The following is a 23,744-nucleotide window of genomic DNA, read 5'->3' on the forward strand; positions in this document are numbered from 1 at the left end:
ATTATTTTTTGACATGCCAACAAGCAAAAGGTGAAGGTATGTCAAATTAGAACTTTGAAAATGCTACTGATTCACTGTGCTCCATTATAAACTCGCATATATTGAATTGTAGTGGTTTTAGCATGTGTATTAGAGCTTGAAGAGGCTTACATTAAATGTGCAAGGAAGAAGAGCAAATCTGTTTGCATTGCTGGGAGTGGTGGGGCATTACTACAACTTATCGTATCTTACGGGACAATTTACCTGTGATTTATGGAATAAAAGATGTCTCTATATGACCCCTCCTAAATTTCTCTATATTATATACAAAAAAGGTGACCTAGTGGTAGACATGTGCAATAGAGTGATACAGAGACAATTCTATGCTCACTAGGAACAAAGTGTATTTTTAAATTACTCCCCATCATTTTCGTCTTCAAATGAGTCAGTTCCCACTTCTTCATAGTCTTTCTCCAGGGCAGCCAGGTCCTCTCGGGCCTCTGCGAATTCTCCCTCCTCCATGCCTTCACCCACATACCAGTGCACAAAAGCTCTCTTGGCGTACATCAGATCAAACTTGTGGTCGAGCCTTGCCCAAGCCTCTGCAATAGCTGTGGTGTTGCTCAGCATGCAGACTGCTCGCTGAACTTGGGCTAGGTCTCCGCCAGGAACTACGGTAGGAGGCTGATAGTTGATCCCAACCTGAAAACAGGAATATGAGAGAAGATTGTAAAAAGGCAAGAGCAGAAAGCAGTCAAAGAGCTGAAAAAAAGTGAGCAAAGTTACAGGTGCTGGGGTAGAGTGGTGCCACTATCAAAACTACCAGATGGCAAATGCCATAAAAAATAATGTCATAAACTATGATATATGGTCATTTTAGTGTCTGTATTATTCTTCTGTTTAATGTACACTGGCAACTTCATAGCTTTCGTAACAGCTACTCAACACTGAACATACAGTGTCACCAAGATGCTCTATAGAAACTAATACAGAAAGTTGGTTCCTAGTTAAAAGTTTTCATTCTTAAACCAGCTATTTGTATGACGAATGTTTTTCCACGGCTAATGTCTGTATTATTATTGAAATTATGTTTCCCAACACTGCTATGTAGCCAGTGGGGAGAGGCTGTATAATACTTCTGCATGAGGGTGTTAACTGACAGATTCTGTAATATCAGCATTTCCTTTATTAATTCTACTGGTTTTGGTATTTCCTTAGTTTTAGATGATGCTTTAGAGGGAACACTCACTGACTTTTTCAAAATTCACGTCTGAAATGAATACTGCTTTAGATTTTAACTCATATACACTTCAGATTTCCACTTGTGTAAATATTTAATAGTCTGTGTCAATGGGATGTCCAAAGGAGAAAGGGCGCATTTTAGACACACTCATCCTTATGTTCATTCATCTCACAAGTGGAAAACGTGCAAGATATAAAACTTTAAATACAAGTTTTCCACTAGACTGGACTTGCCCTTTAAACATCGAAGAGAAGTTGATGGCAGCCGTACTCACCTTGAAGCCTGTTGGACACCAGTCGACAAACTGGATCGTTCTCTTGGTCTTGATGGCAGCAATTGCTACGTTGACGTCCTTGGGAACTACGTCGCCGCGGTAGAGCATGCAGCAGGCCATGTACTTCCCATGCCTTGGGTCACACTTCACCATCTGGTTGCTGGGCTCAAAGCAGGAGCTGGTGATTTCAGCCACCGAGAGCTGCTCGTGATAGGCTCTGTCAGAGGAGATGATGGGGGCGTAGGTCACTAAGGGGAAGTGGATGCGCGGGTAGGGCACCAGGTTTGTCTGGAACTCCGTCAGATCCACGTTGAGGGCACCGTCGAAGCGCAGGGAGGCGGTGATGGAGGAGACGATCTGGCTGATGAGGCGGTTGAGGTTAGTGTAAGTGGGGCGCTCGATGTCCAGGTTTCGGCGGCAGATGTCGTAGATGGCCTCGTTATCCACCATGAAGGCGCAGTCCGAGTGCTCGAGGGTGGTGTGCGTGGTCAGGATGGAATTGTAGGGCTCCACCACAGCGGTGGAGACCTGAGGGGCTGGGTAGATGGCAAACTCCAGTTTGGACTTCTTTCCATAATCCACGGAGAGGCGTTCCATCAGTAAGGAGGTAAAGCCAGAGCCGGTACCCCCGCCAAAGCTGTGGAAGATCAGGAATCCTTGCAGCCCAGAACAGGCATCAGTCTAGAAAGCAAAAGAGAAAGTGAAAGAATGGGGGCTGAAGAAGAATGAAAAGTCTTCATCTACTATGTGAGCTTGTTCTGAGCTGAAGGTGAAAGCAGTCATCAGCAATACACAGCATAGCTTTCATGTCAGGTTTTCTTGAGAAAGGGCTGCTGATAATCCTATTCTTTGCTTCCATCACTGGCTCGACTTACAACATTAAAATTGGACTCTTACCTGTGGAGCTTCTCTCTCTGAACTTCACACTTCTTTTATTTAGTCTAGCTGAAACGAGCAATGTAGAACTGCCTAACCCACCCTTCTATATCAGTATTGGTGCTCCAGGGCTGTGCTAATAATGAAGAATTACATATTCAGAACCGCTTTTTAAGACTATCTGAAGGCATACAGCTGGGAAGTGAACTACTGGGCTTCTCTCTCTTGGGCTGGTAACGATGCCTCTGTATGTCTTGCAATCTCGTTTCTGAACCATTGGTCTCATCTGTAGTTAACAAGCTACCTGTTCTGCACTTCTTTCTTCTGCAGAATCCAAACTGCTGTTTCAAAACTACTGGGACTTACCAGCTTACGGACACGATCAAGCACCATATCAATGCTTTCTTTGCCAATGGTGTAGTGGCCACGGGCATAGTTATTAGCTGCATCTTCCTTTCCAGTGATCAGCTGTTCTGGATGAAAAAGTTCCCGGAAGGTGCCAGCCCGCATTTCATCTGAACAAGAAAGAGAAATTGTGAGAAGCTGCATAGCTGTGCTCCAGTGCCCACAAGTTCTGGTTCCTGTTGGCATTGATGCAAGCTTTCAGTCACTGGAGGTCATGGCCGCAAAAAACAGATGCTGATGGAGAAGGGAAAACTGTTTCCTAAGCATTTTTAAGTTGTTGCATTCGCTTGATTTATGTTGTGACTTGTATCCAGCCACAGAAGTTGTTATCTTCTGAAGAACTTGTCAGTTGTACAGCCTGTACCGATAAGAGGACAAGTCACCAGAAAAAAAGCGTGAAAAAAATCATGTTCCCCCAGCTGCCCCAGTTTTTAGAAATCCATCTATTCCTGGAGGGAAACTGTCAGGCTCCCACTTTGGATCCAAATCGGAGAAAAGCAGAATTTGAATGGCAAAAATGTCACGATAAACAAACCCCAAAGTTAAATGTTTGTGCAAAGAGAAGTCATACAAACCATGTGGACTAGCTATTAAACTGCTGAGGATTCTGCTGTTCCTATGTTTGTAACACTTATGGAGATAATTGAGTCTTGACAGAATCTAGCATTCTGTGTCACAAGAAAATTAATTTTATGCTGCCTAGTGGTAGACCAAGATCCAAAGGGTGTGCTGCTTTGTACCAGCGGAGACTGGTGGCACACCGTGGTGATATTAGGAAGAGTAAGTTCTTCTCCATTTTCCAGGTTTATTTCTATACTGACCTACTACAGTTGGTTCCAAGTCCACCATTACAGCTCGTGGCACATGCTTCCCAGTGAGTGTTTCATTGAAAAATGTGGTAAAAGAGTCATCATAGTTGAGTTTATCGTGCAGATCCTTGAAGGTGCCATCTGGCTGAATGCCATGCTCTAGGCAGAAGAGTTCCCAGCATGCATTTCCTATCTGTACTCCCGCCTGGCCAACATGGATAGAGATGCACTCACGCTAAGGGGAGAGAACAGAGACAGGGTTAGAAAACACACTGCACATTAGTCCTCCTTATTCCTAATGGTTACTTCTCCCCAGTGTATTGCTTTTCCAAAAAAAAAATGGTGAATTGTCGCTGTCAGCATTTCATTTGGTTGTTCAACCCCGTGACCACAATGAGGCTGTACATATACACACCAGATACTGGGACAGTTCTTCAAAAAATTGAGATCTTTGTGCTGTAATACAGGGGTACATGAAAACAGGCAGGAAAGAAATGTAATTTCAGTTACACAAAACCCACCTTTCCTCCTACGGATTGGCTCTGCTGAGGAGCACATCCCAGTTTAGTTTATTTTTACTCCTGGCTGGAACCTGACACAGCCATGTGGTATCCTTCAACCTTATGTAACCCAAGACAGGTGATGTCTTTTGATCCTTTTACCCTCTCATAGCAGGCTAGAGTGGAAACTTGGAAGAACTGCTTTAAGCAATATTCACCTCAGGAAATTATTTCAGATTCTGTCGGTTGAAACGAATGTTCCTTCAAGCTCCTGAGCAGCTATGAATTTTACATTGCAGGTCCACTGTGCATTCAGGCGGTGTCATTGCAATATAGCGTGTTTATCTGCGTAATTTTGAGCATAGTTCCTGTGGTAGCCAGGGACTTCAATGAAAAGAAAACTATGTACGTAACACCAGGCTAAACCAGGCAGGTGCCAATTGCTCCAAAATCCTTTACACTTGGAGTACAGGAGTATGAAGGGCCTGGTGCTGGATTTGGCAAGTTCAGAAACAGAATTATAAAGCAGATGCTTCTGAGTCAGTCCAGACGATTACGACACCGGGTGTAGTGAAAGGCAGTTTTCTAAGGAGAGAGCGGTTTCAGACACGTGGAGTTTTTCTGCTTCAGTTTCTGCTTTGGAGCAATTGTAATTATAGTCTTCTGAGCTCTGTCTTTGTGATCTCAATGGCCCTGGCTATACTAGGGAGTAAGAAAGAGTCACGTCATAGTACTGAACACTGGCCTGTGATCACCTGTGCTGACTGATAATTAGCACACTCCCTGGCACAGTTTTGGCTTACGCCAGTTCATACTTTTCCAGACAACGCTTGAGCGCCATCCGGAATACAACTCATGGTCAAGAATGGTTTCCAGTGAGCAGCTCACTGACCACTGCCTTGCTGAGGAGAGGGAAAGAGAATTCAGATGCCTAAATATGAAGCAGGCCATGCTACCTGGTGTAAAGGCCAGCGAATGGTCCTTGCTTATTTTTATTCAGTAATATCTAATTTGAGATATACAATGACTTAAGATCAGATTTGGCCAGTTAACTTTTTTTTAAAGTTCTGTAACTGCTTACCCTGCAAAATCATCCTATGACCTGCAAGTGAAATGCATCTTCCCCAAAAACTAAATCCTCAGGCAGAATGTGTGACCAGCAGCATCTCTGGAGCAGTGTTTTCTTCACAATTGACATATATTGACATTTTAGAAACACAACTAAAGATATTTTTTCAGAAGCAAGTGGAATTTTAGAAGTCACCACTGCCCCAGTTAGTCATCCTCAGAAGTTCAAATGAATATGGAAAGCCAATTGAAATATTTCATTCAATGACATATATTATTTCTATTCAGTACTCATTTGTAAGTTGCTGACTCTGCAAACGCATAGCAGCAGTGTGTGTAACGTGCTCTCAAATGTACTTGCACAACCCTGTTTTTCTCAATTGAGTTGTGCAAAAGTATATCTGAGTTATTTGAGTGACGGTATGTTGCAGTGGAGTTGCAATCTGGAGGATTACTCAGGAGACACTGAAGGCATATTTGGGCTTAGAGAATTCAATTAAGGCTGATTTTGCACAGGACAGGCTCCTGCTTTTCTTTTAAATCCCGGTGTGAATCTGTAAGCCTGGCAGCAAGAAAAGAAAAAAAAAAAAAAAGCTTTTTCCTTTTAAACACAGCAATGAGGACAGGTGACTTTTTAAAAGAATATCTTTTAGAGCAAAACTACAATTACAAGTCAAGCAATACTTGCAACCTAAAGAGGTGCTTTGCTCTGTTCCTCAGATCAGTAGAGGAATTAGTCTGTTTCTTCACAGATGCAACTAGTGAATGTTGCCTTAGAAAGTTAATATTGTAAAGCTTAGTATAGGACTATAGTTGAAGACTGCAGAACCGGTTCCTTTCCTTTTAGACCGATCTGTCAGCTGCGCTGGTTTGAGGCAGTATCTCAACCCTGCCTTTTGAGCCAGGCCTCTTGCCGCGACTCCTGCCTTCGACTCCCGTCTTCTCCTACCCCAGCAGTAATTTGGAAATATTCTGACAAGGAGAGAAGGCAATAACAAAGAGATTTCTAATTTTGCATGGTAAACAGCTTTAAAATAGATATCAGACTTTTAATAGGGAAGAGAGTGGGCCTTCTTCAGTCACAGGCAGAGTAAACTGATCTCTACGTGGTATTTAAATTTGGAGCTTACTCCAAACTCATGTTTCACATCCCATCACTAATGTACCAGGACCTGTCTTACAAACTGTAGACCTGACCTTTTATTTACCAAGAGACAGTAGAAAGGAACACATCCTTTGTGAAACTAAGCCTGGGACAGCTTTGATTCTATTAAAAAAAACAGATTACTACCTAGCTTAAGTATTTACTGTACAAAGGCAGACTTCAGTCTTCCAGATATTCCCAGCTATTCCTGACACATACTTACTACCCTAGGTCTGCCTTAAGGCATGGGGAGCCTGTGAAAGTGTGTATCTTATCTTGCCTGCAAAATGAGCGCTCTCATTTTGGACCTGGAGCTGTACTGGCAGAAAATAACGTAGTTCTCTGCACCAAAATAAGACTCAGTGCTAGACATAAATTGGAGTACAAGGTGAATGGATTTTTCACATTCTAAGAGGTTTTGAGAGATTTCTACAACTTTATAGTAAACCCCCAAATCTTAATAATGAAGGGCCTTTTTTACATACTTAAATGCATACACATATAAAAACATTCATGCACTCCAGAAATACGCATATATACACTGTATAGCTATGAATAGTACGGCCACTGGGGCCACATTAATTTAAAACAGACACAAAGGTAAGTAACTTTTTTGTTTTATTTCTAAAAAAATATTATCTGATATGGAAATGAATGTGTATTGAGAAAATATAGTCACAACAGAGAGTACTAAAAAGCTAAGACTCCAGATCTAATTTATCTTGTAATTCCACTAATTAGAGACCCTTTGAAGAAAACTTTGCTTCAGCATGCCTTACAGCTCCAGTGAGATTTTCTGCCACTCCTTTCCCATCCTCCTAGGTGGTAATCGGTGCGTGGGATCAGGGTTTTGTGGCCCAAACCACTGATGACCATGGCAGATGCCCCTGCCTTCCCTCGCCCACGGTCCTCGGGGTCCCCATAGGACTGGTGTTCCCACATCCCCCCTTACCATGGTGTCTCCAGGGGTGCTTCCTTCCCTCTCGGATCAGGGGTGGCAGGTCTTTGCAGGAGCCCGCTCTGGGCTGCAGGGCGGGAGGCAGCCTGGGCCCAGCACCCGGCACCTGCTGCTGCGCTTCAGTGTCACGGCGCGGTGGGGAATAGGTCACGGACTCCGCAGTTTCGCCCATGGCATCGCTGCCTCCCGCCCTCCCCGCCACCCCGCGTATGCAAATTCAGTCGGACAGGCAGGGCTCACATATACCCCAGATTTCAAATTTAGTCACGCCTGGTTTGGTGTGCTTATTAAATCTAAGCGTGGCCATGTAACACGCCGTACACTATACTTTCTAACACCTGAGTATTATCCATGTATATCACCTACAAGGCACATGCCATCCCAATTCCCTGTTCTGCCAGCACGTACATCTATAGACGAAAATCACTCCTAAATTCCAATACAGAAGACCAAGAGGGTATAAGAAAGCAAATTAATGAAAAGGAGAAGAATAGAAGAAATACCAAAAATAGAAAACTGGAAAGTAAATATAATTACCATTCTGAAGTGTTGTCTACCAGGGCTCTCAAATGCTGGCCTGACTTCTTTCTGTCCTTACTCCGGCTGCCTCTCTATTAATGTTTCAGTTTTCTTCTATTGCTTCTCTTTCTGTGTACAGTCATCCGGGCTGTCAGCAGTATGGGGCAGTATTCAGTACAGAGCCTAACTTGTCTGTCCAAACACAGAAAGAAATTTGATTCTCATTGCAGTGCTTATTGCAGGAAATAGCTGGAGGCATCACGCAAACATTCTCACACCAAATTAGGGCAGTTGCCTCCACCATCTTATTGTTTGCTCCTTCTGCACTAGCTCAGCTTTGGAAAGCAGGAGCTTCTCTCAGTGGAGAAATCCCCATGTTTGCAAGTCCTACATAACAAAGAGGAAAGCACCCTTAATTGCTTGAATCTGAGTATTATGTGTCCCCGGACTTTAGAAACATAATGTTTATTATGATATTTAATCAGTAGAAATTTAAATACACAATTCCTAAATTTGAGGTTAGTCTACTTTGACATGATTGTATTAATAGACTGTTCTGCCACTGTTGGCAACCAGCATCTAAGGATCTTCTCCTTTAACTAATGCCTACATTTTAACAGGTTCATACCGTTTTTTATAAACTCATATTTACTTTGCCATAGTCTTCATTTTGCTTATCTTTACATAAACCTGCAAATCACTACTCTTTGATTTTGTCTAGGAAAAGCTACAAATATTTTTTACAGAGGAAGAATTCCCGCGATAATTTCTGTCTCCTGCTTTGTTTAAGGTATCTGAGTCCCACACTTCTCCAGAAAACCATGGGATCATTGCTTTGAGGCTGAGGAATAGGTTGTTCTAGTGTTCTTCCTCCAGTGGAACTGGTAACATTCCAGCCAAGCTCCAGTGTTACAGGCAATCTGAAATGTTAAAGCTCATGGCTCCACCAGATGTAGAGCTCTGTGCAGAGAATCACCTCAGAAAAACGTCTCACAGCAAATACATTGAGCAGTCCACCACCCAAATCCTCTTAGGCACTCTTTGAGTCAACATGTCAGATCTAGCAGCTGCAAAACCTGAAAGAGCTCTCTGAATTACTAAATTATTTGCAACTTAGTCCATTGCTGCATTTTCTCTGCTCTTCCATTGCCCCCCTCCTCTCTTCTGAAATAGGCAGCGAGAGCACCTCTGGGAGTCAGTGTTAGTCATTCCTCTCTCCACCCCACTCAAACTCAACTGTCCCAGGACCCCTAGACTCACCAATGTTGGGTTGCCACACTGAACAGAGTCTGGGTCATGCCTCACCAGTCAAAAACTTCCAGGGAGCAGGGAGTGACAGTCTTGAGCAGCGTCCCTGGCTGGTGGGAACGCAATGGCTACGCCCCTTCTCTCTGCAACCAATTGAGCTTGAAGAGCCTAGGGATGACCCAGGTTACTGGTTTTACCTTTCTCACAGACACATAGCTAAGAAAGAGACCACTGCAGACCTGCTGTACGCCAAAGACAGTGGTTGACCTGCTCTGCCTTGAGATGATAGCCAATGAACTCAAGCGCTGGAAGTACGTGCTGGTCTGGGGTGATGGCCAGACACAGACGTAAAAGCCCTGAGGAAGACTTGGGCATACTGTTTTTCATGAGGTTTCCTTACGTTGCTCTGTCCACCTGTGTTGCAGAGTGCTTAGGCAGAAAACCCTCAGCCTAGATTTAGAGGGTGGGACCGTGCTCCCAGGTACCCGTGAGTTTTGTTGACTCCGGAGTTGGCCTCTAGGCTCTACTCCGTAGAGACATGAGGCAGATACAGCCTGGGCTGGGATTCTTGGAAAGAAAACCATCTTGCTCGATGCTGGCATTCAACCTGTGTGGGCAGAGGGTGAGTTTGTAAGGGCAGTCACTCAACCTCTCTGTCCGGCATAAAACAGGCTTGAGACATGCCCTGCGTGGGGAGGGTTGATTGATAGCCCAGTGACCTGGTCGAGGCCTGCCCACTTCAGCTTTTACCTTGCGACACTGGTAGATGATGACGAGAGCTAAATAGGGCTGATTATAAAAAGTTCTGCCATGGAGTCCTGAGGTGTGCAAATAAGCGAATTTGGCATGAGTGCTAGAGTGGCTTTGCTGGTACTGCCAGAAGGCGTGTGAATAGCCCATGCTCCTCGGGGTGATGCACAGCCTGCATGCAACTGGGGTGGTCTGGACATTCTCAGAGAGCTTCTCTTGTGCACGTGGACTGGGTGCTGTGCCATAGGCGCCCTCCAGAGCAACACAACAGAGCGGAGGAGTTGAGTTATTATCTCCAATTGTTTATGATACTATCAAAATCAGCCTCTTAGAGGGATTTAAAAAAAAAACAACCCTTAACATAGTCATACAAAACCTAAACCCTTTTTCTCTATTTAAAAATAGACACATCCCTGAAAATAGCATTTTTGAATAATCTAGAGCTTAGAAGTACTGTGCACCAGATCTTAGGCCAAGAGAACCATTAAATTCTGTCATCTATCTGTTCTGTTCTGACTAGAGATCGAAATACATCAACAGGCAAATGAAGGACAGTTAACTTCTTTATCTCCTCTACCAGATGCACATCACTTCCTACAGATCGGTTACTTAAGTGACTCACCAATAGTGGCAGAATTGTGGATAATTTTAGAACAGTAATGTGCCATCTTACAAAACAGTGCCTTCCTAAGAAGTTCTTTGGTGATCATACAAAAACCTCTCTCACTTTTAATTTGGTGTGTGAAAGTCTTTGCATTTCCCACACATCATAGTACCTTCTTATTTTAGGTGAAGATGTAAATGCTTCCCTGTGTCCCCTGTAGAACCGTAGTTCTACAGAACGTATTCTGTCATTCTGTTGCCACCTACTGGGAGAACTGACAGCATCTCATTTCAGCTATTTCTGAAATCCCAAAGGCTAGTATTTCAGTACCCACATAAAACTGCTATATTGATAAAATACTGGCTTTCAGGCATTATCCCTGAAACAGAGAACTCTGCTATGTATTTTTAAAATTACTTTTAAATAAAGTAAAATTAAGTACGTGGTGAGATACAGTTTCAAAAGAGTTATCTCCTTTTTGGTAAGAATTGTCATATACAAAATTTCTCCATGTATGTTAAAAATTATAGAATTAGATCCAGACTTGCAGAATTATCTCCCCTAATATAGCAAGTTCAGAATTATAGTTTCTAATACAAAGATCAGCAATTCATTTTGCAGATAAAAAGACCAGCTACATCAGCGATGTTTCTGGATGTGCCTGCTTTTCTTTATGACCTAATACAAACAGAGTTACTAGAAAGGGGACAATGCTCCTCAACAGTTTGGGCAAAACATAATGCATTTCTGTAGCCCCGCTGGAGTCGTATGCCGTGAGTATATGTTTCAGTGAAAACATGGATTATTTTTAAAAGAAATTTATGGAAGATCAATAGTAAATCCAGCATTAAAATAACAGTAGAATGTATTTGGTCTCCAGGGTGTCTCCCCTTCATCAGCGTTAAGGGAAACCTTCCAGATAACCATGAGCTCATACGCAAGTCAGATGCACATGGCAAGGTCGGCACAACAGGCTTATTGCCTTGCTGCAGGCGTTGTTCAAGCACAGGGCTGCTTGAGAAGTACCCCCAAATGGACACCATTTTCTTTACCTTCTGTTACCTTTCTCCTGCTTCCTTCTCCTCCTAAACAGACACATACACACACACTACTTTTTCACCAGTGGCCCTGTTCTGCTTATTTTACACCTTTATTTGGTAACTTGGTATCTTACACTCAAGGTGGGGGTCCCCCAAACTCCCCTTTCACTATACGTAATGCCCGGTAGCTTCTCCTGCCATTACCTCATTACTTTAGACACAGGTTAGGATTGGCCAGCCACTTCTCCTGTTCCGTTATCTGCAACATCCAACAGTTTCTCTCGTTATCCCATCAGTTTAACCTCAGGCCATGGCTGGCCAGCTGCCTGCTTGCCTTCTTAATAATATATTGTTCTAAAGTCCTAAAACAATGGTAATATACAAAAATATACCTTAAGAAGCCTTAAGCTGTGAAGTCGTAGCTGGTGTTCTTAGACATCCCACCCTATACCTAGCACACGCATTTTTTTGTCATGGTTCTGATTTATTGTGATGTCACTCAGTCTGATGGAGCTGGTAATGCTTCTGTCCTGCATGCCACAAGCTGGTCATTTTAAGGCCCTTACCTCTGTTACAGATGTTGTTCATTTGGCAGTTACAACGGAACTGTCAGCATACTTGCGCCTCCAGACCAATCCAGTTATGATTGTTACACAGTCGCTGCACAAGCATAGTGTCCTCTAAACTCCTGCTGAAGCTAAAAGTACCTGAATTGTGCCCCTGCTCACGGCAGCTGGCAAAATCACAGCTTCTAGCCACCCCGCACTGTGGATTCTGTAGAAGCAAGGGCATTAGGACAACCTGTATGTTCTTGGCACCAACAGAGTTCTCACTGCATCTTACGGCTTTACAAACATTATGTTTCAAATTTGTATGAAATAAAGACTGAGCACTGTAGGTAACTTCTCCTTACGTGTCCATAGCAAATATGTGGGACGTTTTGAAGCAAGAGTTCCGCAAATAATATTACAGCTACATGACTGTATCTTTGTATTGAATAAATGACAGTATAGGTGACAGAGATCCTTTCAGGATATATTAGCAAAAAATATGAAGCCTGTCACCCTCTGAGGCAAAATGACTAATGATTAGCTGGTCATATATCCTGCAATTACTGTCTTGTGATCTCATAGTGGAGAACTCATGCTGTTTAAAGTCTACTAAGATGGCAATGGACTTGGTGTGTGTGAGACAAGCAGAAATGCAGCCGCATGAAAAAAACAGACACAGAGACAATACTATGCAGAGAAAAGGGCAGAGTGGATTTTAAGATTCCTCTCCCTCTTTTTCTTTTTTGAATGAGTCAGTTCCCACTTCTTCATAGTCTTTCTCCAGGGCAGCCAGGTCCTCTCAAGCCTCTGCGAATTCTCCTTCCTCCATGCCTTCACCCACATACCAGCGCACAAAAGCTCTCTTGGCGTACATCAGATCACACTTGTGGTCAAGCCTTGCCCCGGCATCTGCAATAGCTGTGGTGTTGCTCAGCTGCAGACTGCTCGCTCAACCTGGGCTAGGTCTCCCCCTGGTGTAACTAGGAGGCTGATAGTTGATCCCAACCTGCAAATAACATAGAAAAGATGTAGGAATAATAAGAGTTATGAGAAAAGGGACAAAATTAGACAATAAACAGGGTAAGAAAATTGTAAAACCATTGGTGGGGGGAAAGGCCAAATCACATCAGTGTTAAGTCTAATGTCATTCAAGCTACTTTTTTGTGCACAAGTCAATTCCTTACCCTCACTCAAGGGAAAAAAAAAAAGGGGAGACGAACCAGCACTGGACTCTAAATGAAGAGGAACTTCTAAAAATATGTCAGTATGCATGTAAAAATTGGGAACGATGAAAAAAATCTCTCTTTGCGGAGATGTTGTAGGAATGTTTCACTTGACAACAATATATTATTGATAACTTCAGGGTTTTTTTTTGTTTCGTTGGTTTGTTTTTTTAAATCTCATGAAGGAACACTCTCAAGTGTCTCAGTGTCTTCAGAGTATAAACCTTACCTTGATCATTCTTCTAAAATGCAATTTCTTTAAGTTTAAAATCTTATAGGGTTGACATTCTGTTACTGAAAATAGAAATACTGTATATGCTTCCATTTATTTAAATATTTAGTAGTCTGTGTCAATTGGATGTCCAAAGGAGAAAGAGGCGCATTTTAGACACACGCATCTCTCTCATGTTCATTCATCTCACAAGTGGAAAACGTGCAAGATGATATAAAACTTTAAATACAAGTTTTCCACTAGACTGGACTTGCCCTTTAAACATCGAAGAGAAGCTGATGGCAGCCGTACTCACCTTGAAGCCTGTTGGACACCAGTCGACAAACTGGATCGTTCTCTTGGTCTTGATGGCAGCAATTGCTACGTTGACGTCCTTGGGAACTACGTCGCCGCGGTAGAGCATGCAGCAGGCCATGTACTTCCCATGCCTTGGGTCACACTTCACCATCTGGTTGCTGGGCTCAAAGCAGGAGCTGGTGATTTCAGCCACCGAGAGCTGCTCGTGATAGGCTCTGTCAGAGGAGATGATGGGGGCGTAGGTCACTAAGGGGAAGTGGATGCGCGGGTAGGGCACCAGGTTTGTCTGGAACTCCGTCAGATCCACGTTGAGGGCACCATCGAAGCGCAGGGAGGCGGTGATGGAGGAGACGATCTGGCTGATGAGGCGGTTGAGGTTAGTGTAAGTGGGGCGCTCGATGTCCAGGTTTCGGCGGCAGATGTCGTAGATGGCCTCGTTATCCACCATGAAGGCGCAGTCCGAGTGCTCGAGGGTGGTGTGCGTGGTCAGGATGGAATTGTAGGGCTCCACCACAGCGGTGGAGACCTGAGGGGCTGGGTAGATGGCAAACTCCAGTTTGGACTTCTTTCCATAATCCACGGAGAGGCGTTCCATCAGTAAGGAGGTAAAGCCAGAGCCGGTACCCCCGCCAAAGCTGTGGAAGATCAGGAATCCTTGCAGCCCAGAACAGGCATCAGTCTAGAAAGCAAAAGAGAAAGTGAAAGAATAAGTGAACATATCTTTAAATTACACCCTCAAAAAGAGACAGCAACACCCACACCCAGTGCACAGCACAAAAGTCAGCAATTTTCCCAGAAAATTTTCATTGTCTGTTTTCCCCTGTAAATCTCAGGCTTGAGTATCAATAGAGCGATATTGATTTTTTTTCTTACAATAATAATGCTATAGCAATACTTGAGGTTTTCCATTTAAGTCATCCATTCATATGAAAACTAAGATGGGACATCTGAGATCTGCATTCCTCTGTTCTGAGCCAATGACAATAGTAAAAGCAAAATGAGAGCCACTGTCAAAAAAATACGTATGTGAAGAGTTAATTCATTTCTGCTCTCCAAGATTAGTTCTATGCTGACCTATTAGTTTGCTCCAAGTCCACCATAATAGCCCAGGGCACGTATTTTCTAGAGCTTGTCTCTCTAAAGAATGTGGCAAAAGAATCATCATTGCCGAGTTGGTCAATGAAGGTGCCATTTGGCTGACTGCCGTGCTCCAGACAGAAGAGTTCCCAACATGCAGTGCCGATTCGAACTCCGGCTTGGCCGATGTGAACGGAGACGCACTCACACTGAAAGGGGAGGACAAGGGAAATGGTGAGAAGAACCAGTGAATATCGTAAAGGTCTGAAAGCTGATCTTACCTGAAACACCAAATCAACAAATGATTACAAAATTTTCCACAAGACTGGAATTAATGGAAAATATTCTGACACTTATTTACAAATAGGAAGAAAAATATTTTGCTGTGTGGAGAAAGAAACAATAATCACAACAGCTAGAGATTTGCAGCCATGCCTACACATGCTGTACAGTACACAGGATCTATGTGTAAGTGCACCTTAGTCCATAGAGATAGAAAAACTGTGTATAGGTACACAAAATAAACAACAGTAGGTCCCAGCTAAGGAATGTGAGCCAAGTCCAGTTATCCGGGACAAGACACAGCTATGCTGCCTTATTGATATATAGATAAAGCAAAGGGAATGAAGCATCTTCTGACCTCTCAGCCTTCTGTTGAACATGTGTGTTGGACAGGTGGAAAACAGGTTTGTAGAAATTAAAGGAACTAGAATTAAAGTGCGTTTAGTACCTTAATTAATTTCAACCACTGATTGTTTCAGCCTATTCTCTGGGTACTTTTAATTCAATTTAACATGTGAAGAGTTAACTTGGTACTCAAGACGACTAAGTTAATCTCCTGAGAAATCCTTCTCATACATACACTTCTGTAATCATAACTGTTCAGTCAATAACCAGTTTCTAAAGTGTTTAGTACTATGTCATGCACACAGTTTAGTAACAGAAATCTGAAACACAAAATATAGTATCATATTCTAAAAGAAAAAGTATGTCTCCTTCTGTAGATTGCTATGCAGACTCCCAAGTACTGTGAATTTAAAGGATTCTCTCAAAAACCACTCTTGTTGGACATGGAATATTTGAATATCAGTCTTTTGGCGGATGATTCCCATCCAGTCTTATGGAGTATCTAGGGAAATGTCCACATTTCTTTGCTCTTAATTTTAATTAGGAAGCTAGTAGGAAAAGGCCATTAATACAGGGTTAAACATAGTGTATTCAAAGTATGTCCGGAGTAGCTTCTACCCAAAAAGGAAAAATAAGTTCCAAGCCCATCCTTCTTTTTCTGCATATGACTTCCCTTATAATAAATTTATTAACACAAATGTAGCTGTACATATTGGACTCTAAATTTATTTACCAAGAAGCTAATACAACAGTTTGCTTGTACACTGTGAGCAACGTTTATTGCTCCCAAGATGAAGCAAAAAAAGTCACTTCAACCTTCCCACCTTCACTCAAATCTTGACCAGAGTAGGGGGAAACAGGCAGCCAAACTCATTGCTCATTACCTCATAAAATAATCTGATTCTTTTCTTACCACGGTTTCTCCTGCGTGCTTCCTGTCTTGATTGGTAGCAGCAGCTTTGGTCACTGATGTTTCTACCGTTGTATAAGCCGCCTGGTGCAAGGTGGCAGGGCACCCACACCTCGCTGGCAGGGGCCCCGCAGTGTAGGCAGGAGAGGTTATAACCTCTCTCAGGCGACCATCCCCTTCCACCCGCTCACCTGTTACACCAGCAGCCTGCTTGCACCCATGTACAGGACCCAGCCCTAAAGTCTGTTCTTAAGCAAGTCCTCCCAGTTAATTCTCCAAGATAAACCTTGTTTAAAAAAAAAAAAATTACAACTGGTACTAGTAACCCAAATTTTAATACATACAGACCATCTTCACAAATAACTGGTTTCTTTCCTTAAAACTCTAACAGCTGGTGAATGCGCTACTGATAACTCATTTAAAAGTTTATGAACCATTTTGGAATTTCTTCATTTACACTTTCAAAAGGTGGCATCATTTTTAAACACCGTCTTTCTGACAAAGGCGACTGTAGATGAATGGTGGACACGGAGTTAAGTTGCCTGAGTTCCACTGATTGAAAGCTGGGGAACAGGTTGAACTGCAAGGAATTCTGCTTGACTATTTGATCATCTGTGGACAAGGTACACGGGATTATCTTCTTGTCTCCTGGTGCTATGGCACCAAACCTTGTCTTTCTGCCAGGCATTCATTATCTTTGTGACCTCTTTTCATCTGATTATAGAAAACTGCTCTTCAGCCTTTCAGCTGCCTACAATATGGGCCAATACAAGTTTTTTGCATCTAGCAAGAAGATGGCGAAACAAAAAAGCAGAACTATAATTTGATCTAGTATCTGGAGTTACTAGCAGAAAGTTCACATACACATGGCACACGCACACATTCTCTCTGACGAGGCTTAAACAGTAGGATCCCCGTGGCTATGTCTTTTCCCTCCGTGATATAATGAGAGTGCAGAGAAAAACACAGCTAAAGATAAATACCAGGTACTTTATTCTTGGTAGTACTGGTCTTGGCCATCCCAAGGTACACAGAGACGCTTACATATTAGAAAAAAAAATATGCTGGATCTTTCACAGAAAGCAATTACTCCTCTCTGAAGTCCTATGAAAATGCAGACTTATACCCTACCAACATCATCAGTTGATTAGATCTTGTCAGATTCACACTGAACAAGTCCTCTAGTTAAATCAAATATGCCTGTACAATGAGGACATGTAGTGAAACATTTCCAGATATTATTTGAAAACTGTAGAGTATCAATACATTAAACGCAAATGTTTTCATATGCTTAATCACAGCACAAATAAGCAACTCTACAAAGAGGTAAATCAGTAGTCACTTTATTGTGAAAATTAAATATTGCCATTTTAGTGTTAATTGCAAAAAAAAAAACCTCAATACCTTGTTTCTGCCTTCTTGCCCTCTCATGATGAATTAAATACAATACAAATGCAAAATCAGTAGTACTCAAAAAAGTGAAGGTTACCAACCTACACTTAAAATCAAGTTGAATGTTAAAGTCCTGGTAAATGAGTGGCTATGACATTTAACAGCATTCTAAACATAATGTATGGCCTGCTCAGACCACTGGTCCCAACCTCCAGAATTGCATCTCTGCCATCTAACTAAAAACGTTAATAGAAAACTAGAGCAAAACACGGTTGTTACCTCAACAGTAAATTTGGTGGGAATTTGGCCTGACTTCAGAGTGAAGTTTGCTATTTCATTAACTGGCTTACAAAGGACTTAAAGGGAGGCCTTGCAAAGTAGGGGGCCAGTAGACACAACCTAGTCATTTCTTGAAAGAGCTCAACTCCAGACAGAGCTTCTGTGTTTTATTCTACCTGGTTTCCCCATCAACTGTTGGTTGCAGAGTTGTAACTACACTTACAGTTGGATTACAAGAACCATCTAGCAATATCAAGAGCAGCTCTTCCCTATGTGTGCAGAGTACATAAGAAATAACTTTCTAATATGGTGAAGCATTATGTGGTACTTATCCTGGTGTAAAGTCCTAAGGGAGACAAAAACTTTGGGAGGGATATGGGATTGTTTTGGTTTTTACTCTTGAGACAACTAGGCAAGGCCATTACTGCATTCATGAATGACCTGCCCTAGTTTATCTGACACTAATATTGGAGTATTTCTCTATTGGGATAATTCAAGAAGAAATAGACAGAGAACTATTTTTAGCAGTGAAGATGCAGACTGTTTTCAAAGTGTCCCAGTAGATAGCAAAGCAACAGATCGCACACAGTCTGAAGGCACCAACAGGCTGCTATCCATGGGAAGAAAACAGAAAAAGCCACCACCGCAGTGTATGGCTATTGCTAGAGACAAAGGAACACCCTGAAGGGGACCACTGCTGTAAGACACCACACTGGGATCTATATTGGCTACTTTTCACAGGTTTGGTGTGTGGGATAGAATTTGCCCACCAAAAAGGCTGCTTTGTTCAAGATTTTGTAGTTTGGGCTGACATCAATCAGCCTGCACCCTTTTGGCTCAGATGCTGGGATGGCGGGCTACTTGTTTGTCACAAAGGCTGCTTGCCTTTAACTTGTCCTCTCCAGCACACAACAGTTTGCTCCAGCGAAAGCAGTATTTAAGTAGGTCAGTGCTCTCTCCTTTGGAATTTACCCTTTGTCAATCGATGATAGGTGGATGGATGGAGAAGAAATGAATGTTCTACCCTAAACCTCCAATTTCTCCCCAAAGTGGTCGGAAATGGGGTTGGTCTGGTGACAGATCTTCTGCAAAGGTAATAATTTTCTTGCCACAGATCTGGGGAAGGTTTTGGGATCTCAGAGAAGTATCTCTTTCTACCTGTTAATAAACTTTTATTCTGAATGATAAAGCATTGCTAAATGGCTTCCATGTAACCCAGGACTTCAGATACTGGGGGCAGAGGGGGCAATTCTAGACATAGGGAGATTTTTTGACATCAACATAAACAAAGCAAGAGGTAGGGAAAGAGTAAAACAATGCAACAACTTCAGTTGTTCAACTAGACAATAATATAGAATATAGCTTAAAAAAAATAAGTCTATTTCCTTACCACCACCACGTGCTCCTAAGAATTACTATGCATCAGGCAAGCACGAAGTGCTGTACTTTGCATTTAAGAAGAGTAGGTGCAGCACAATAGTCTTTGTGGCTCACCAACTTAGCTTTCTGGCTTAAATATGACTAAAATCAAGAGCGCCTGTATAAAGAGGCATCAGTCACAAGAGAAACCATGGCTTTCAAAATGCAGTAGGCTTCACTTTCTCCAGCGTTTTTCTTCCACATGCTTGTCCTAAATCCCATGCTGCAGGAACTGGGCTTCTCAGATGTCTTCAGTCAAAACAGAATATTCCCTTAATTATTGGTACTTCGTTGCCTTTTACAGTCATGCCTCCAGGAACACTATTTCACTTGTTCAGAGAACTGTCCAGCATTTGCAAGGATGAAACCTGCTTCCATAGTTCATAACTGGCTACACATCCCTCACTCAAGAGCTACATCCAAAGCAAAGGGTTTGAAAAGGAGGATCCTTATTCAGTTGTAGATTACGGAAGGGGTGGCTTTACCCTGGTCTTGGACAGAACGGTGCTGTAGAGCCAAGCAAAATGTCAGGAATACTTGGCATGGCTTCAAAATTCATACACCACCATTCCCTGGCTGAAGAAATGAAGGCATCACCACACAGAAGTTCACAGGTGGTCATCTCAATTAGGACACTGATTTCAACAGTCCTTGAAGGCCCTGATAACATCCTCAAGACAAGCTGAAACTTTTACGGCAGCAGAGAAAAATGCATTCTGTGACAGAAGACACTTAGTCTTGAATTGGACGCCTATGGATTGGAGAAAATACAGCTGCCCAAGCCTGTCGGAAGAGCTGGACCAGTTTGTAAATGAATGGCAGTGATGTGGGAGAAGCTGCAGAACAAAACAAAAAGCAGAAGAGCCTTTCATTATAGAAGGTAAAACTAAGACACACTAAACATATTAAGAAAGAGCTAATCCCAACTAGAGTTAATCAAAACCTAGTTGTCTTACTTCCTTCTGTTCAGTTCAGTACTTGGGCCTTCACTCAGGGCACTGCTCCCATCCCTAGCAAGCCGCCTTCAGTATTTTCCAATGGGCTATCTACAGAATAGCTACGGAGCTCCTGTCACACAGCAGAAGGGGAAACACTCACCCCATCCCCTCCACGCCCAGCCCGTTCTTCAGCGACAGCAGCAGCCAGCACCAGTGCAACTCCAGCATAAGCAGATCAAATGCATTCCTACATTGCTGCCCTGGGCAACTCTGCTTTCCTGACAGGACAGCCTGTCAGGCCATCACTCCTCCAGAAGACATTCACCTTGTAGCACATCAAGTGGACCGAGGCAGAGGCTGAGTCTAGGACAGCTCAGCCTGCCTCTCACACTCTGTACCTTGTCTGTTGGAAAGAGATGAGGATGGAACAACTGTTTTCAGAAAACTGGCTTTTGTAGAGCTACATCTTTCTCCACGAATTGCAAGTGGCAACATTAGAAACAAGCCTAATAGTAAGTTCCTTGTCACCCAGTTTTTGTGCCTCCCAAAGATGAGACACTTACACAGACCAGATCTATTAAAAGCAACTATGTTCTTCTCTGTAACGGAATTTAAAAAATTGGAAATCTTCATACTGTACCTGGGTCTAATCTCACCACCACCAGGTACAGCAGAAAAGTAGCCAAGAGCATCTTTTTGTAAGGAAGTAAATAGAAGTGGCTGGACATGGACCTCAGTGCTCTGCGTAGCAATGTCAACATGGTCAAGAGCTTTTGGGACAGAGCACCTACAATATAAGAACATAAAGGCTGTTAGGGCAAAGTAAAGTGAAAAAAGTAATCACGTAGATACAGATAATATGAAACTAAGACACTACGGTAAGACTGTTCTTAGTTTGATTGCATGAGAGTTGGGTTTTCTTTATAATAGGAAACAGAGAAACAGTACAATTTTGTAATACAATTCATTATACCTTTTTTTAAGGCATCTGCTTTAGTATAATATGATTTGATACCACAGTAGCACCAGCTTCTCTCCTGGGAGATAACATCAAGTGATTTACAGTTCTGGAGGAGAAGCAGTACTTCAAAAGCCAGACATGCATTGTTCTACACAGGCTCGACTGTAAATGGAGACAAAGCAGAGAGTACACAGAGCCAACAAAATGTACCCTTAAAGGACTGCTAGGTGGTTTTAGTTTCCCTTTTGTACCTTTTAAAAAAAAAAAAAAAAATTATTCTGAAGTTCTTTTGAACCTGTAAAATAATTCTCATCTCTTGACATCGGCAGAGACTAAATATGCTTTGTAATTGTCAGCAAATGGATCACTAAGTCTTCCATTTCCTTCTGTGATACAGAGCAGGACTTCCTCATGGCTGAGAGACACAGCAGGACTCCCTCATGGCTGGTTTGTCATGACAATATTCTTAATGCATAGTCAATTCTTACTACCCTTTGTTAGTAAGGGACCAACTAACTTGAAATAAAATTATAAAGAAGAGGAGCACAAACAACAGAGGGAAAGCCTACCCAAAACACTTTCTGTTGCTGCGTCTTGCTGCTCTTCAGCAGCCAAGTGCATCTCTTCCCGTTGAGTCCACTGACATCGGCTTTCACAAATGGTCCCAAGAAATGCTAGCTGCTGCTCGCTGTCAAAAACATCACAGCCGCGTACAAGCTCTTCTGCCCCCTCAAACCGGCCAAGTGGAAGCAACACATGCAGCAGATAGAGCTCCAGCAATGAACCGTACTCAGGGAGGCTCTTATTGGTTTGGTCTCTCAGCCAGCTACTGCCAACCTCCAGCATCACTTGGGGCTCTCTCACTTTGCTGTATAACAGGATACTGAAACAGAAGGAAAAAAGTATTAGAAAACACTAACTCTTTGTAAAAGTTGAGATCACGGACAGTTACTACCCACAAGCAGCTATCATGAAGGCATGTATCAGGGTCTACGCTTAAAACACAGAGAGATTTCGAGGCGGACAGTAGGTGCAGCCACTGATGTTACTTTCTCAGCATCACCTCTTTTGTACATTGTCACCGCAAAGCAATCTGCTGGCCTGCAGGCATGCTCCAGCACACACCAGTCGAGAACAGGCCCGTCCCAGGTTCCGCTTTCATCTTCACTTATACTGCTCAAAGTGAAAACATCACACAATATTCAAGTCTGGCCTGATATTAAACCTAACGCAAGCCCTGTGTATCCGACAGCCACAGACAGAAACTCACCACAGCTCCAGAACTTTTGGAGGCAGATGTTCGGGGACATGGTAATACTGCAGGACCCAAGACAGAACTTCTCTCCACCGGTTCATCTCAGCCAGCGCCTGAATCCCCACAACACAAAGGGAGCATTTCACTTCTGCAGAACTGGTAATGAAGAGACACCTAAATAAGCGCTGCTTCGGACCGCGTTTCCCCTTGCATCCCGCCCGGGGAGCTGCAGCCCAGCCCGGGTACCCTGCCGTTCTCTGGCGGCGGCTTCCCCTCCCTTCCCTCTCCTCACCCCCGACGGAAAGGCAAATTCAGCCCCCCGAGGGGAGCCTGCCTCTGCGGGGCAGGCGGGGAAGGCTGCGAGGCACAGCTCGCCTCCCCCGCCCACGCACGGCCTCCCCCGCCCACGCACGGCCTCCCCCGCCCACGCACGGCCTCCCCCGCAGCAGCACGCACGCAGAGCCAGGCCCTCATCGAACAGCGGCCCAAGCCCAGCCGGGTTTTCCAGCGTTACTAACTCGCTTGTCAGCAACAAGCGCCACCCTCCATTAATTTAGACAACCAAGAAAGAGCGAAGCAAAACCACAGCAAGGACCATCGCCGTTAGTGCCATTCATACAGATGATATTTATATGCGAACCTAAGGGGTTCCTACCCCCCCGCCAAAAAACCCACAGTTTATCAAGCCCCCCGAGCCCTCTGCTCAAACAGTGAAACGGCCCACAGGGCAGACACGGCCTGCCGGCAGAAGCCCGCCTGAGGCTGACGCCACACCGAGCCGCTTCCCAGCCCGCCCCGTCCCCGCTCCGCACGCCCGGCGCCCGCTCGCACCTCTCGGGGCCGGGGCCGGGGCCGGGGCCCAGGCTGTCGCAGCCCGCCTCGCACCTCTCCACGGCGGCGGCGAAGTCCCGGTGCAGCACCAGCAGGTCCGCCGCCTCCTCCAGCAGCGAGGCCGCCTGGGCCGAGACCGCGGGCCAGGCCAGGGCCTCGCTCCTCATGGCGGCGGCGGGAGGGCTGGCGGGAGGGCTGCGACTGCTGCTGCCGCCGCCGCCCTCACCGCGCCCCGCCGCCCGCCGCCCGCCCGGCTCCGGCTCCAGCGCCGCCGCCGCCCCCCGCGGGGCTCCGCTCCGCTCGGGCGGGCAGCGGCAGCAGCGCGGCCTCCCCCG

General features: G+C 44.0%; 3 protein-coding genes across 5 annotated transcripts; all 3 read right to left on the reverse strand.

Annotated features, from left to right (window-relative positions):
* Positions 1 to 386: 386 nt before the first annotated feature.
* Positions 387 to 9,923, reverse strand: LOC309589715 (tubulin alpha-8 chain; the record flags this gene model as incomplete). Its single annotated transcript, XM_082310192.1, has 5 exons — positions 387 to 681; positions 1,497 to 2,177; positions 2,739 to 2,887; positions 3,599 to 3,821; positions 9,774 to 9,923. The coding sequence occupies 5 exons, from the start codon at positions 9,921 to 9,923 to the stop codon at positions 394 to 396; spliced, it is 1,491 nt and encodes a 496-aa protein (XP_082166318.1). The 3' UTR covers positions 387 to 393.
* Positions 9,924 to 12,683: 2,760 nt separating this feature from the next.
* Positions 12,684 to 17,022, reverse strand: LOC309589716 (tubulin alpha-8 chain-like; the record flags this gene model as incomplete). Its single annotated transcript, XM_082310193.1, is given in 7 exon segments — positions 12,684 to 12,767; positions 12,771 to 12,902; positions 12,908 to 12,950; positions 12,952 to 12,974; positions 13,719 to 14,399; positions 14,791 to 15,006; positions 16,792 to 17,022. Coding segments are annotated over 7 exon segments (1,410 nt in total).
* Positions 14,921 to 23,645, reverse strand: PEX26 (peroxisomal biogenesis factor 26). 3 transcript variants are annotated; one of them, XR_014227820.1, is made up of 7 exons: positions 23,410 to 23,645; positions 22,594 to 22,734; positions 21,893 to 22,206; positions 21,003 to 21,149; positions 19,396 to 20,260; positions 16,526 to 16,620; positions 14,953 to 15,006 (listed from the first exon to the last, which is right to left on the reverse strand). XR_014227820.1 is itself a non-coding variant. In XM_082308122.1 (5 exons), the coding sequence occupies exons 1-5, from the start codon at positions 23,574 to 23,576 to the stop codon at positions 20,157 to 20,159; spliced, it is 873 nt and encodes a 290-aa protein (XP_082164248.1). In that variant the 5' UTR covers positions 23,577 to 23,645; the 3' UTR covers positions 17,305 to 20,156. The 3 variants fall into 3 exon arrangements, 1 of the variants encoding a protein (XP_082164248.1); XR_014227819.1 differs by lacking the exon at positions 16,526 to 16,620 and having other exon boundaries at positions 14,921 to 15,006; XM_082308122.1 differs by lacking the exons at positions 14,953 to 15,006; positions 16,526 to 16,620 and having other exon boundaries at positions 17,305 to 20,260.
* Positions 23,646 to 23,744: the final 99 nt, after the last annotated feature.

Source organism: Platalea leucorodia, assembly GCF_965183815.1.
Source record: "Platalea leucorodia genome assembly, chromosome: 4".
Classification (NCBI taxonomy): Eukaryota; Metazoa; Chordata; class Aves; order Pelecaniformes; family Threskiornithidae; genus Platalea; species Platalea leucorodia.